Source organism: Dryas octopetala, chromosome 1 (genome assembly GCF_963921425.1).
Source record: "Dryas octopetala chromosome 1, drDryOcto1.1, whole genome shotgun sequence".
NCBI lineage: Eukaryota > Viridiplantae > Streptophyta > Magnoliopsida > Rosales > Rosaceae > Dryas > Dryas octopetala.
Genome location: NC_141366.1, coordinates 21,683,405 through 21,698,534, shown reverse-complemented (window position 1 = coordinate 21,698,534; position 15,130 = coordinate 21,683,405). Strand labels below are relative to the sequence as shown.

The window sequence follows — 15,130 nt, the reverse complement described above, 5'->3', positions numbered from 1 at the left end:
AAGTAAACAGTTCACAGGTACAAAACCTTGTGCTATATTATATTGGAGGCAGATGCTTCAAAGCAGTTTAAGAACAACTGCTCTTTAGACTGTGACTGATTTTGGAAGTAAATTTTAGGGCAGGAGAAAACAGAACAGAGAAACACCCCTTCCTGCTTTTCTCATTCCACTGCTACCACCTACCTATGTCATGCACTTAAAATTGAGCCATCTTTTTTGGTAACTATTGTATTGAAAATATATTTCCTTCTTTGTTTTTACTGAGAAAAAAATAACATTAACTACGACAACCTCTAAGATAATCTATCCTCCTACCACCTCTTCGACATTGATCCATCACAACTTAGGGGGAACCCAAGAAATGAGATTAGTTTAAGCTCTTGGACACTGAACTGGTTGCATATGCGTTTATGAAAAAAACAACAAACAAGTGCCTAATTAGTTGCTATAAAAATATCCGTAAATGGATTTGGCCTCACATATTTGAAAATAACTTCATTCCCATGTTCCCAAATACAACCAACAGAACACTTTGAAATATTTTTCAATTAGGCGAGAGAACTCATCAGACTATGTAGAAAACAAATGGTCGATATACAGTTTCCGACCATGGTGACAGAAAAACACAATCCAAAACCAAGAAAGGAAAACGTGCAAGACTATCTGGATCTTTAAATTTCCTTCTTTGATATTAGCCTTTTAATCTTATTTTCCATACTTGTCCTCAATAAATACTTTTACTCACTTATACCAATAAAACACCTCACAAAAAAGGACACATGAATATAGATATTATATATGTCTAATGCGAATATCCATATAATATAAATGAAAGATAATACTGAAAATTTTTTATGGGATGCTACTAGCCAAGGAGAAAGTCTTTCATAGACACCAAGCACAGAACTGTAACATACATTTGAAAAATGCATGAAAAGTCTTTCATACATTTGAATTTTTATCCTTTACTTTTAAACAATATTTGTTTTCTTTGCTAATTGTAACATTTGATTTGTTTTATTTGGAAGGTAAGCTAATACATAATACAAACTCAAGTGTGAATCTGAATCACATAACTGAAAAGCTACCACAGAAGAGTCAGAAAATATTTCATAGGTTCTGAACAAAAATAGAAGAGTTATTGGGGGAATAAAAAATATTCTCAAATTCAAAGATTATTCTTTACCCAAAATGGATAAGAAAAATATAGCAATCACAACAGTTTTCTAAAAAGAAAATTGCAATGAGTCAAATATAGCAATCACAACATATTTCTGAAAAGAAATTTGCAAGGAGTCAATTGGCTTTAATTTTTCAGATCAGGGGGCAGCAACAAGTCCCACAGGACACCTCTTGTCTCCTGCTTTGAAAATGTGAAGTTTAATTACACCTTGCTTGACACACTCAAAAATGATGGTGTCCCCAGGTGAAATCTGGTTCGTTTTACAGCATTGTGTCCAACCTCTTGTCATGAGCAAGCGATTAGGACCACCGCTTATAAGTTTAACAAGCCATTGCCTACCAGATGGATCTTCAAGTATTGCACTCTTCTTACTCATATGACCTTCATCTACGGCTATTTTCCCCGGAATCATCTGCAGTTTGAACCATCATTCATATTATGGGGAAAAAAAATTCATAATGTTAGGTGTTGAGTAAGATAAAATGAGCATGGAAATTGACCAAAAACATAAAACAAAAAAAGGAGATTCATGCTAGAAGTATTTTCACTTGAATGCCTCATAGATTATGTACTCAGACCTAAACGTACAAGTCACATATTGTTTAGTCATTGAAATGGTATTCTAAAGTTATCGTCTTGCAAGACGGAAAGGTTTAGAAAACATGTATAGTTGGCTTATGAATTGGATCACAAATTAGTACTCACCATGCGGTATTGTAAATGATTCTTAAAAGTTTTCATAAAACATGAATTCTCTGATTTGAACACAATGCATCTGGTTGATATTTCTTCTACATAACCCTTTGCGTATCCTTCTTCTTCGCCTACATACATAGTGCCAAATTGAGACACAATTTAATAAAGTCGCTAGAGAGCATGTAGAGAAGTTAACTAAAATAGAGAACTATAACTTACGGCTTGTTTTGTCAGCAATAATAGTTTCATTTTCACTATCTTCGTTGTCGCTTTGAGTTTCAGAGTCAACTCGAGCTTGCTTACCTTTGCCTACATTGTGCCAAATTGAGACACAATTTAAGAAGAAAAAGAGTAAAACAAGTACGAAAGAGCATGTAGAGAAGTTAACTAAAATAAAGTATTATAACTCACAACTTGTTTTATCAGCAATGGTCATTTCGCTTTCAAAGTTTTCGTTGTCGTTTTCAGTTTGAAAGTCAACAATTTCAACTTCTACTCGAGCTTGTTTTCCTTTGTTCGCCAAGGAAATAGGACTGTCAGTACTTCTCGTCTTGGCTGCTTCTACATCCTTCTCGCAGAATGTTGTATCATAGACTGTGACATTAAAGTTTGATTCTCCGTCATAACTGAAAACCAAAAAATCCCCTTCCTCTAACACATGATCCTTCACAAAACCTTGCCATCCATGATCATGGAAGAACAAGCCATTCTCTCTCCTTTCCAATTCCACATTCCATGTTCCATTGGGGCCTCTAAGAGAACATTTTTCAAGTGATTTTCCATTGAAATTCTTGACAAATGCGGATGGTATACCCTACAAAATTTAATAGCTTCTTAAATAAACATAATACATAAAATTAAGCAAGTCTTACGTAGGAATTCTTGTGCGTGTGAACGTACATGTGACCTCCCATGCATGTTAGTCTCACATACATGTTGTGAGAGGAGGTCAATCTACATGTGACCGTTACATTTATATGTGATCGTTACGATATACATGTACGGGACCGTTGTGACCGTTACATGTGATCGTTGTAATTGTGAAGGTCTACATGTGATCGTTGTAACTGTTATGATCTACATGTACGTGACCGTTATACAATAATTTTTATATTAATACAACGGCTGGCCTAGCCAAAATTAATATTTAATAAACAGAACTGTAGGACATCATAATATTGATTAATATATAGTAAATAATCAAACAGTACTTGGAAATAATTCAATTTAAACTTTGGGAACTCATCAAATAATTGTGTCATACTAGGCTACTAGCCATTGACTCATTGAGCAGATAGGGAAGGGGTAAGGTCATGTAGAAAATATATATGTCACAGATGACAGTAGTAATTGATCTTTAAATTAAAGCGAAAAAGAGGGCAGGATGTTACCAGAAACTCAGAGAAGTCACCATTTAGGACCTTGAGAAATGTTTGGTTCTTTGGTGAACGGATTGGCTTCCTACCCATTTGAATCTGTGATGAAGATTTTTCCCAAACTTGGACCTTTTGGTTTTCAATTTCAGAGAGTTCACAGAGACAGAACCTTGTGCTATATATTGCAGGCACTTCAAAGCTTTTTATGAGCAGGGGAAGACAGAACAGAGAAATGTGGCCTTCCTACTTTTCTCACTGCTCTCCTGCTCTCCTGCTATATGTGTAACATGCACCTAAATCTGAGCTGTCTTAAAAATTTAATCCTTTCTTTTTTGGTAACTGCAATATTGAAAATATATTTCCTTCTTTGTTTTCTCTTGAAAAAGAAAACACTAACTAGGACAACCCAAAAAATAACCAGCCCTCCTACTAAAATATTCCACCTAAGCTAGGAGGAATAATATCCAATGGCCTATCAAATTTATCAAAGTGCAGCTTTGCATTATAGATGAAGCCCATCAAATCACTCGATTGTTAATTTCCACAAAAGAAAAATCGCTAGACTGTCCAAGGATGTGATTAGGGTATTAGTAAGACTAGTCCCAATTTTATTTCCCTTCAATCTTGCTTCTCCTTGGAGGTGTGGCATTGTTGCTACCCTTTATCAGGAGCTTGACAGTTTGGAATTTTATCTTTTAAATTGCTTGACAACTAGACCTTATGACTCAATGCCTTATTCATCCTCTTTAAGAATTTAACAAAAAAAACCTTTAAGTCCATGCAAATTCTTCATGCCTATAATTTTTTTTTTTTTTTTTTTTAATTTGGGGGGAAGGGGGATCAACAACTGCCATGCCTATAGTTGGTTCAAGCCATCCATTTTATCCGGCTTGTAAAATGGGTCGACATGGCCCAGCCCAAGCCCGATCTGGTCTGTGGCCATTTTGGCACTAAAGGTTGGATGGATCGAGCTGAGTTGGGCCTTCCACAAATAGTTTAGGCCTAGGCCTTACCCAAGGGATAAGAATATTTGGGTCTATGGGTGGGTCACTCAGTCGAGTCTCTTCGGCCTCTAAATGCAAGTTGTTTGGCCATTTTGGCCGTTTTTTTTTTTTTATTAAAAATTTTGTTTTTTATACAAAATAATAAGATTTGAACCTAGGATCCATAAAGTTCTCACACTATCCTATTGTCATTGAACACCATAGGCTTTGCTTGTTTGAAAGAATAAATTAAATTATTTATATATGTAAAGCTAGAAGACCAACTACTTGTTTAACCTTTAAGAACATTGTTAAAAAAAAATACAATTTTATCAACAATGAATAAAATACTAAAAAAATAATTAAAAAATTTCTTTTTGAACTTCGGGAAGGAAGAGTTGAATTTGGAACCTCTTCTAACATTAGGAAGAGAAGTACCACTAGACTACAAGCTAGTTGGTGATTAATTAAAAAAAAATGTTGCTAAAGTAACCACTAACAAGACTATTCCTTACTGTTGGATCTAAAATCTTCAAAGAAGATAATTTGGCCTACAGGTGATATGAACCTTGGGAATCAAACTCGGGATCGGCATAGAGTGGGTTTGCGCTCGTTGTCTGATCTTGAGTCGGTCTTGAACGGTGGGTGAGGTACCTGCAAAAAATACTCCGACGCTCAAGTCAGTGTTCGTTCGAGCTAGTTATCGTCTGTTCAGGATCCTAGATTGCGTACCCTTCTCAATGACTTTGGTTATGTATTTATAGTCAATAATTTTTTGAGGATAAAGTTTACGGAGTGAGACGCAAGTACCTCCTTCCACGCGTTTTTCATCCCAATATTTATGCTGAGTTACTTGCTTCTCACGCCCACTTTCACATTTCATTCAATCACGTGGTCAAACCACACTCTAAGCTTTGCTAACAGGATGGGCTTTACTTCAAACCCAAACTTAAATGGACTTTCACTAACTAGTTCAGCCTCAAATGAATTCGTTTAATTATTGGTTCACAAACCTCAGTCGTGGAATATTTTCTCTCACACTTACCAACACAACAAAACAACGGACTAGGCAGTTACTATAAAGTATTTACTTCTTATGTTTTTCTTATATAAATATATCTAAATATATATATATTTTTTAAAGTGTATATATATATATATAAAGTATTTACTTCTTCTTTCTTTGAACTTTTTTATTTCTTCTTATGTTTTCTTATATAAATATAAATATATTATATGGTGAAAAAATATATTTATATGTGCAATGAAAGCCTCTTAGCGTGCGCTTATGCTTGCCAAAAAGCTAGTACAAATATAAACAAAAGATATAACTCAACCCAAAATATGGTAACATAGAACTTCATTAATACTTGCTAAGGAGTTAGTTCATGACAAACAAGCATCGTCCATTCTTTGGACAAATGGGCATGTCTAGGCTTGCCCATAATATTCGGACGGGCTGGCTCGTGTCCAAAAAATATGTTTGGGCTCAAGCAGGTCCATTATGCTTGGGCTATTTTTGTATAAGTAATGATCGCTCGCTCACCAACCACCCAGCAATGAATTTTAATGATCAGAACTGTTCATATTTTAGGGCATCATTCAAAGATCACCCTTGCAAAAAATTAGTCAAATCGAAAACTGTTTAACTAGTGTATTACTGTCAACATCATTTCAACCTTATATGACGAATTGTATTTGTCTGCAAAGTTTGGAGGACCAAACAATTATCGATTTGACTGATTTTTTACAGGGACGACTCTTAAGGATAGACCTAAAAAATGGATAGTCCCAATCATTGAATTCCCCGCATCGTGGTGAGCGGGTGGTTAGGTAAGCGAGTGATCATTACTGGTTTTTGTATAGCTAAATCTTACATTTGAGAAATGTTAAAGAACAAACATAACTCCTTTGTCAAAAACCTGACATTTTTTTATTTGCTACCACATGATAAGTTTGAGGCAAATAGTTGGAGTAAATATTATTTATTGTTGTGGTAAAAGCTACTTTACTAGAATTTATGAAATAATGAAAATGTTAGATTTTTTTATGGCCCAGGCTATTCCGACCGCTCTAAACTGTTAAGTTGACCATCATATATTTAAATTCTAATTTTACCCTTAAATAAAAAATATCAATTTTATTCGTCGGATCATTCGACATTTGTTTGTCGAAATGTTTGTGGTTATTCGACACCAAACTATTGAACATTGGCAGAGTTTTCTGTAAGTAATCACCGAATGAAAATGAAAAAGGCATTTGGTAGTATTCTGCCGAACATTGTCATTATATTCTGCCATAAGCTGCCAAACTCCTTAGTATATTTCGGTGGCATGCTGTTGAATGAGTCTGAATGATTCCATAATTTTTTGCAAGAAAGGGTAAAATAGGAAAATTTATCCAAAATATGTTAGGGTGATCAACTTAACAATGGAGGGTGGTCGGAATAGCCTCCGCTTTTTTTTATTCATTGACTAATAAGTGAACCCCAGTTTACTCTAATTTGACATTGGATCAAATATATCATAATTTTCTATTGAATTAAATTTGACTATGAGTTTACCTCATCCATTTGAAGGCCCAAAATCTAATATGGCAATGCAAATAATGTTTGGCCCATCATTTGCCCATCCCTACGTGATGATGTTAGGTCCATCTTTTATGGGGAGATATTATAGAAAAAAATAAAAGCTAAATACCATATTTATTTACATAGAGAGTACATAATAATGCAAGAGAATAAAGTTTCACAATTATAGCGGACATGAAAGGAAAAGAAATTTAGACAAGTGAACATTAAACATAGATTTTGCATAACCTTAAAGGGATCAAATTCAAAAGTAATCCTCAGTCCTTCCCTTGAAGCCAATTTGCCCAAAAGTAAGGGTGATGAAAAGACCCAAGTGCCAAGTTATCAACCACAACCTGTTCAAAAAAAAGGCATATCCAAGTCATTTTTATTTAATAGTAAGAAAAGTCATATTTATTTTAAAAAAAAAAAAATAGCATCCCAGGTAATTCTATTTTTTATAGTCTGTAACACCAAAGGGCAAGGCTTGGATTTATAATAATATATATAGGTGTTCAAAGTTATTAATGTATCATACTCTATCTCATTTCCCAGCTAAAAACAAATTATTCCACTATTTAATTCTTTTTTTTGTTGGGGATAATTATTGTAGTGTTTGATTCATCTCCATGCATACTACAAATAATAAAAGTAATGGAAAGTCAACAACAGCGGTCCCATGGTCTAGTGGTCAGGACATTGGACTCTGAATCCAGTAACCCGAGTTCAAGTCTCGGTGGGACCTCTTTTTTCTTTTCTTTTTTCCTCAGTTTATTCTACGCTACTGTATATCTTGGGCTCAGACGCAAACAGAACATATACCGTATTGGGCCTTCTTTTTTTTTGTCAAATTATTGGGCCTCTTTTCGTTGTTTATTTATTCTGCAGTTGTGAATTTTTAATCAAAAAAAGAGTATCTTAATGTGAATTTACAAGCTAGTTATTGTTAGTATGTTACCAATGGGAATATTATTTTAATTTATTTTTTTATTATTTTTTTAAATGAAAAAATAAAGAAGAAGGTTACTGACCAAAATTGGGAAGTGAGAGCGGGAGGTGAGGGGAAGTGAGCGAGCTCAGTTCCAATGCTGTCGAAGAAGAGCCCCGTCAAACTCTTACCGTCGATTGCCGGAATGCTGGACGGCGCCAACCATCCGATCAACCCGAACCCAATCACACTCAGATCCCTACGCAGCCAATCCCTCTGGAAGTTGCTGATAATTCCCAACACACGCGTACAGACCATGCACACATGCATGTAACGTACCATAGTTAATTAGCTACGTAACTAACAATAATCACCATGAGTTTCTTAAACAAATTATTGATTAATTGGATACAAATTTAAGTCCATTCTAATTTTTTTTTTGGTCAATTTTGAATTTTATCTATTTTCAACAAGTAAAATAACCTTACCATGTGAACCTTCCTCCAGAAGCCCGCGATTGCACCAGAGGGTTCGCAGCCGTCACAATGTGCTTCAAAAAGCCTGTAATTAAGAACCACGTACTGCATTAGTGCATGGTGCACCGAGGCGCATTTTAGAGAGAGCAGCGTACGTAAGTTACGAGAGAGGTCATGTACGCACCTGAAGAGAGGCATGCAGTCCTCCTTGGTGAGAGCGAGGAAGTAGTGCCCAGGCCTATCACGGTTGATGCAGTCGCAATGCTTGCTGCCATTTTTTTGGGTTCTGAATTTTGACTCACTCTCCCTCTCACTCTCTCTGAGTGTGTTTGTGGTGGTTGAAAGGGTTTGGGGGTTATGTCAGCTGTGAATGTGATGGAGATTTTTGTGGAAGATAGATTGGATTTGCAAGGATTGGCTGTGCTTCAATAGGCTTCTGCCACGTGGGATTTCATGGATAAAGTGGGGTCTCATTCATCTAATACCACAACGTGTTACATTTTCCTTGTGGGCTCAGCCAGCCTTGTTGTACTTATATGCGCATATGTACTTTGGGCCTTGTTAAGCTGGCAATGTTTGGCCCATTAGAGGAATCAAGCTGGGCTTGTGGGAGGCCCAGGCTGGAAAGTGCAACCCATTTTTCCTTCAAACCCAAAGTGTTACCCATATATGGTAACACTAATACTAATACCCAAAATAAAGCGGGCCCACCCATGTGAGAAAAAAGAGGAAAGGAGAGAAAGCCCAAAACTCGGCTAACACCCCTGCGACGCGAATCCCACATGCCGGCTATCAGTCTGTGACCCTTCTTGAGTCCTTGGCGCGTGCGTCATTGACACGGAAGGCCAGGATTAGAGTACTGTTGCCAGATCAAAGGTTGTGGTTGATCCGCAAGGACTTTTTTTTTTTCCCTTTTTGGGCAAATTACACAAAAGTACCTCAACTAACCACCCTATATCACTTGAGTACCCCAATAAAAAAAAGTTGCTCGTAAGTACCTCAATTACTGATTTTGCACACCTAGGTACCTCCGTCAACTTTTCCGTCAGGCCTGCCGTTAATTGCCTACGTGGCACACTAGAAACATGCCACGTGGACAAAAAAATAAAAAAAATTTTAAAAAATGAACTAATTATTTAAAAAAACAAAAAATAAATAAAAAATAAAAAATTCAAAAACTAAAACAAAAAAAATGGAGTTGCAGGGGCTAGCTCCCAGCCTCCCTCCGCCTCCCACCCCTCCCTCCGAGACCCACCCAACCCAGCCAACCACCCCTCCGACCCCAGCCACCTTGTCGCCGACCCCAGCCACCACGCCGCCGACCCACCCCCTCTCTTTCCACGCCTCTCTCTCTCTCTCTCTCTCTCTCTCTCTCTCTCTCTCTCTCTCTCTCCCCGAAACCCCAGCCTAAGCCCAGCCCGAGCCTAATGACCCACCCCCTCCTCCCTTTGCCTCCCCCAGTGACCCACCCACCTCCCTCCCCTCTCCGGCCACCAGCTTCATCTCTCTTTTTCTGTCATTCTCTCTCCCTCTGTTTTTCTCTCTCTCTCTCTCTCTTATAGATCTGAACGAAGGTGGAGCTCAGGGCGGGCGGGTCGGGGTTGGGGTTTCGGGGAGAGAGAGAGAGAGAGTGAGAGAAAGTGAGGTAGAGAGAGAGGAGATGGAAGGGGAGAGAAAGGGGGTGGGTGGCTCGGTCGGGGAGAGAGAGAGAGAGAGAGAGAGAGAGAGAGAGAGAGAGAGAGAGCGAGGCAAAGAGAGAAAGTGAGGGGCGAGGAGAGAGTGAGAGAGTGAGGTAGAGAGAGGAGAGAGGGGGTGAGTGGTCGAATGGATCGGCGGCAGGGTAGCTGGGGTCGGAGGGGGGGATGGCTGGAAGGGGTGGGAGGCGAAGGGAGGCTGGGAGCTAGCCCCTGCAACTCCATTTTTTTTTAGTTATTTAGTTTTTGAGTTTTTAATTTTTTTTTGTTTTTTTAAATAATTAGTTTATTTTTTAAAATTTTTTTTATTTTTTTGTCCACGTGGCATGTTTCTAGTGTGCCACGTAGGCAATTAACGGCAGGCCTGACGGAAAAGTTGACGGAGGTACCTAGGTGTGCAAAATCAGTAATTGAGGTACCTATGAGCAACTTTTTTTTATTGAGGTACTCAAGTGATATAGGGTGGTTAGTTGAGGTACTTTTGTGTAATTTGCCCTTTTTTTTTTTTTTTTTATAAATGTACTGCCCAGATCCTTAATTGTTGGAAATCCATGGCCCAGATCGCCCCTCACTGTTTGTTTTTAAAAGAAAATCATAGAAATGCTTTAAAATCTAAAAAAATATATATCGAAAAAAGTAGTAGAAAAATCCCAAAAAATTTCATAAATTTTTTTAAAAAAATCTCACAGACCCTCTCATATTGGTATAATTATAAGAATGTTTACACCGACATTCGTGATTCACCCTCAACTCATGTTATTGTTGTTTGATTTATGTTTTTGTTCTAGTATACTTTAATAAAATAAATTAATTCAAATATATTTAATATTGACCTTATATTAAAGATTTTGTTAAAATAAAATCAATGATATAATTTTCATAAATAGTGAAGTTATAAATTATCCATCACTTATTAATCAATATTAGACATAATTTAAATAGGTATAAAATGATGAGACCCAAATTCAGTCTCAGCACCATTGGTGTTGCAAAACCTAATACCCATATTTTGCAACTATTTGAGATCCAAAATGAGTTTTGGGTCACAAAATTTGGATCTCATTGTAGTAGAAGGCCTTATTGGAGAGGACTTGAGCGATCTCTAGACTCAAAAGTCAAATCTATTTGTGCTCACTCTGTTTTCTAAACTCCATTTATAACCCCAAAAAAGATAAGGAGACCATTTATGTACTAACCCCTACGCCATACTACATCTAAAAAATGGTGAAAAATTATATCCTCCTAAGAAAAAAGTGAACCATGTCAAAATTCAATAGTTAAAAATGTGTGTAGTAGAGTGTTTGCATGGTAAAATTTTCCCAAAATAAGATACGAAAACTGCAACTTTGCTAGATAATGATTAGCAACTGTTGTTTTGTTTTTTTTTTTAATTAATCAACAATTATCATACATGAGATTTGAACTCATGATTTATTTACCCACACAAAAAAAATTGAGTGTCATCTACTAAAATAAATTGTCATTGGTCATTCATTTAAAACTTAAAGATATTATACTCGATATTATACTCAGGACTAACTAGTAATTGGTAATACTATTTCTCTAAACTATGTTATCAGAAAAAATAATTGAAGTTTCTTCTCGCAATTGCCACGTTCAGTTATTTAATACACAATAAAAAAAATACGTTTTAATGTATAGAAACTCCTGCTAATACACTAGTCTACAATAATAAAAAGAAATTTAAGTAGTAAAATACTACATAGTACGGTAGTCGTGCGAGGAATCTTCGTAGAAAGAGCTATTTAGACATCCATGAGAGTTAGAGGGGACAAATTAATGGAAACAAATGAATAGTTTGTTTGTTTAATATTAATTTATTTTGATAAGAGAGAAGGAAGTAGATTAATTAGTGTGATTAAGGTGTGGGAGGAGATTAGCATAGTAATATTGATAATTGAACCCACCAGGAAGGTTGCCCGCAGCCGGCTTAATTAAAAAGGCCATTTGAAAGCATCCAAGTATCCAAGATTCCAAGGTGACCGGCCCGCCAATTTAGAGTCAAAGGATTTGACCGGCGTGTTTCTGAACTCTGACTTTCTCCACCATTCTGAGTCCTCAGAGAGCCTTTCCCCCCGTACACAATCAATCACATCTTGTGCATTATGTATAATTTGTATTTTCACTAAATAAGAAGTTATTCATTTTTTATTCACAATAAATGTATAATTACTTCAAAATCAATATTCCAATCCAAAAAGAATACATATCATGTATATCTCTACACGTGAATAGTGATCAAGACTCACATGAATAATAAGCAACATAAATAGTGAGTACTGAAATAAATGTTTATAGTTCCTTATGTGTGAGAGAGTGTTCAAATACTTAAATTGTGAAACATTAGGCATTTGAATGCTTAAATAACAAATTTTGAATGTGGGTTAAAAAGTTTTGTCAACACATGTCAGTGTTATTAACTAACAATATTAGTTTATCAAATTTACACTTAAAGTATGAATTCAATATCCTTACTCTTCGTTTGGGTTAGCAAGAAAAAACAAGGCTTGAAATTCTGAATTCGACTCTCCCATTTTCCTTTTTTTTTTTTGGTGAAATGTTAGGCTGGAACCTCCCATCTACTTTGACTTCCAATTGTGGACGAGAAAAAAATGCAAATAATAGAATACAAGAAGGATCACGATTGGGTAGAAAAAAGAAAATAAGAGTCTATGTATGAATAGAAAGTAGGGTAATCATTATTTTTAGATGCATTAATATCATTGATACTTTTTAAAATAATAAGAGGATATTTAAAATTTAGGTGCTTTAAGTAAAAACTCAAAATGAAAAAGAAAAACTCAAACTAGTCCACCTGATCCAAAACTTAAGTTGCACGACAAAAATTCTACCGAGCGCTTGACAATTCTTACCAAGTGATCGGCAGTTCTTATCGAACACTTGGCAGTTATAGATGCACCTCAACCTGCATCTACGATCTCATCCCTACATCTGCAACCCAAAACATGCATTTATAACCTAAAATATGTTATCTATAATCTAAAAAGCTGCAGCTGCAATATAAAAAGATGCATTCACAACTTAAATCTGCCAATTTAGATGTAGATGGAAGATGCATTTGCATCTGCCAAACTCTCGACAGCTTGTTTTTGACCTCTAGGCACGGCGCATGCAAATAAATTGGACTTTAACTTAATTTGTTATTTAGGTAGATTTCTAGTTTTATATGAACCATGAATTTTTTTGTTTTTGGGAGTAATTTATTGTTAAAATTTCTTATACATTGATTTACTTCTTTAGATAATAGGAATATATTTCGACAATGTATTTTCTCGTTTTTATATTACTATTATAATGTTTATTATTTTTATTTTTTGCTTTCCTTATTTCTATTTGTTTATATTGTAATATAAATTCAACAATTTTATATATTACTTGATATGATCATGCATGGATGTATCTACAAAAGATCAGCCAAGATTTCCAAAAGACAGCGAGTCGTATCTCTTTTTAATTTGAACCAATCCAATGGTTTATACACAACTACATATATATGATATATGTAAGAATTGAAAAAATTAAATAAATAAATGATTATATATAATTAATATCCATTTTCTTTGTCCTTTCGGAAAGAAAAGTAGAAAACTCTTCAGTATAAACAAAAACAAAAAACTGTACGTTTTTGGGTTGATGATGATGTCAATCTATCTGAACAAGACGAAGGACCAAAACGCCATGAAAATGGTAATCCCAGTGGCAATGCAGACCAAGTCCAAAGTCTTCTCTCTCCTCTCCATTCTCTCTCTCCTTTCTTTCTTCATTTCCAAGTACTCTCCAAACCTCGCTTTCCCTTCTCTTCCATCCTCCTTCTGCTTCTTCCTCTTCCCTCCCTCTATGGCCCCTTGCAAAATTACCAAACTCTCCTTCCCGTTCAAATGATTCCCTTCCATGGCCTCCACTTGCATGCTCACCTCCCTCACGTGCAGCTCTCCTCCTGTGCTCGCCTTGCACGTGACCACCATCCCGCACTGCACGAACTCCCCTCGACGATCACCGGCCATGATCGTTGAGAACCGGAGCTGTATCTCGCCGGTCAGCCAGTGGCGCTGCACCGACACCGGTCTCCGGCTGGACACGTTGGCGGCGCGATTCCGGGTCGGGTCGATCAGGATCCAGCTCAAAGTCAAGTTCTCCTCCAAGTTCTTCAGAAGCTCCTGGTTTTCCTCGACCTGTTGTATCCGAGTCGGGACGGTCTCTTTCGGGTCGAGCAGGTCGACCCGAAAAGGCGAGCAGAGAAACCAGTCGGATTCGGTCTCGGTCTCTTGGACCTTGGAGAAGATGAGCTTGTCATGGTACAAAATATCGACGGCTGAGATTAGTTCGGACGTCGCGAGAGATGGACGGCTCAGATTATCAGAGGAGGAGTGATCGAGAAGCGGGAAGGAATCTGAATAAAACGACCGGTGACCGGCTGGGAACGTGGAAATGAGGTGTTGGACACGTGGATCTGTGGTTGAGGGCCACGTGGCGGTGGAGATGTCGCGCCAGAGTTTCTCTTCGGTGGAGAAGGCGTGTAATTGGGCGGATGCGCAGCCGGCGGAGGCCAGGGTCGGGCCGTCCAGGCGGGTCAGTATGTGGGCCATGATTATGTCCGGATGGACGGCCGAGATTAAAGCGCCGCCACCTTGATCAACGGTCGGTGTTGTTGTAGCTGAAGAAGCCATTTGTAATTTGCAAGAAGTGTTGTTGTTTCTTTCTTTCTTTCAAATTTGAAATTGCTCGTTTTTGTGTTTGAAAGACTGAAAGTGGAGACGTTTGAATTGTTTGATGTTTGAGTGGTGACAAAGAGAAAGGTGTTTGGGTTTTATAGTGGGAGAAAAGCTTTATGGTCTTATGCATGGTAGAGTCAACGACGGCTTCGAGAAATATTTTTTATTTTTATTTTGTTTGATAATTAATTTAATTAATTAATTATTAAACTTGTTGCTGTGGATCGAGGTGCAGGCAAATCTCCTCAAACTTCGTTTTAAATTTTTAATTAATTTTTGTAATTTTATATTGGAAAGTTGGAACGCTGGCGTGTTTCATTTCTTCTGATTTTTTTTTTGTTTAGTATTAATTAATTTTATATTTTTTTTTGTTGGTGGAAGTCTGAAGAGTGTTTGGTTTCACGTATACTTTTTGACTCTTTGCCAATTATTTTATTATTTTATTTTTATATTTTTCTAAATTTTATTATT

General features: G+C 36.7%; 3 protein-coding genes and 1 non-coding gene across 4 annotated transcripts; 1 reads left to right on the top strand and 3 right to left on the bottom strand.

The window, feature by feature from the left end:
• Window positions 1-1,319: 1,319 nt before the first annotated feature.
• LOC147299123 (B3 domain-containing protein Os01g0723500-like) lies at window positions 1,320-3,348 on the bottom strand. Its single transcript, XM_086229555.1, has 5 exons — window positions 3,271-3,348; window positions 2,291-2,693; window positions 2,099-2,188; window positions 1,889-2,007; window positions 1,320-1,595 (listed from the first exon to the last, which is right to left on the bottom strand). The coding sequence occupies exons 1-5, from the start codon at window positions 3,346-3,348 to the stop codon at window positions 1,320-1,322; spliced, it is 966 nt and encodes a 321-aa protein (XP_086085681.1).
• A 3,575-nt stretch (window positions 3,349-6,923) lies between these two features.
• On the bottom strand, window positions 6,924-8,562 carry PSAO (photosystem I subunit O). Its single transcript, XM_086247429.1, has 4 exons — window positions 8,396-8,562; window positions 8,224-8,296; window positions 7,839-8,021; window positions 6,924-7,163 (listed from the first exon to the last, which is right to left on the bottom strand). The coding sequence occupies exons 1-4, from the start codon at window positions 8,484-8,486 to the stop codon at window positions 7,073-7,075; spliced, it is 438 nt and encodes a 145-aa protein (XP_086103555.1). The 5' UTR covers window positions 8,487-8,562; the 3' UTR covers window positions 6,924-7,072.
• TRNAQ-CUG (transfer RNA glutamine (anticodon CUG)) lies at window positions 7,481-7,552 on the top strand. Its single transcript has one exon. It is a non-coding gene; the product is annotated as a tRNA-Gln (tRNA).
• Window positions 8,563-13,441: 4,879 nt separating the features above from the next.
• Window positions 13,442-14,730, bottom strand: LOC147299120 (F-box protein At2g27310-like). The gene has a single exon (XM_086255246.1). It carries the CDS (start codon window positions 14,612-14,614, stop codon window positions 13,595-13,597), a length of 1,020 nt encoding a protein of 339 aa, XP_086111372.1. The 5' UTR covers window positions 14,615-14,730; the 3' UTR covers window positions 13,442-13,594.
• Window positions 14,731-15,130: the final 400 nt, after the last annotated feature.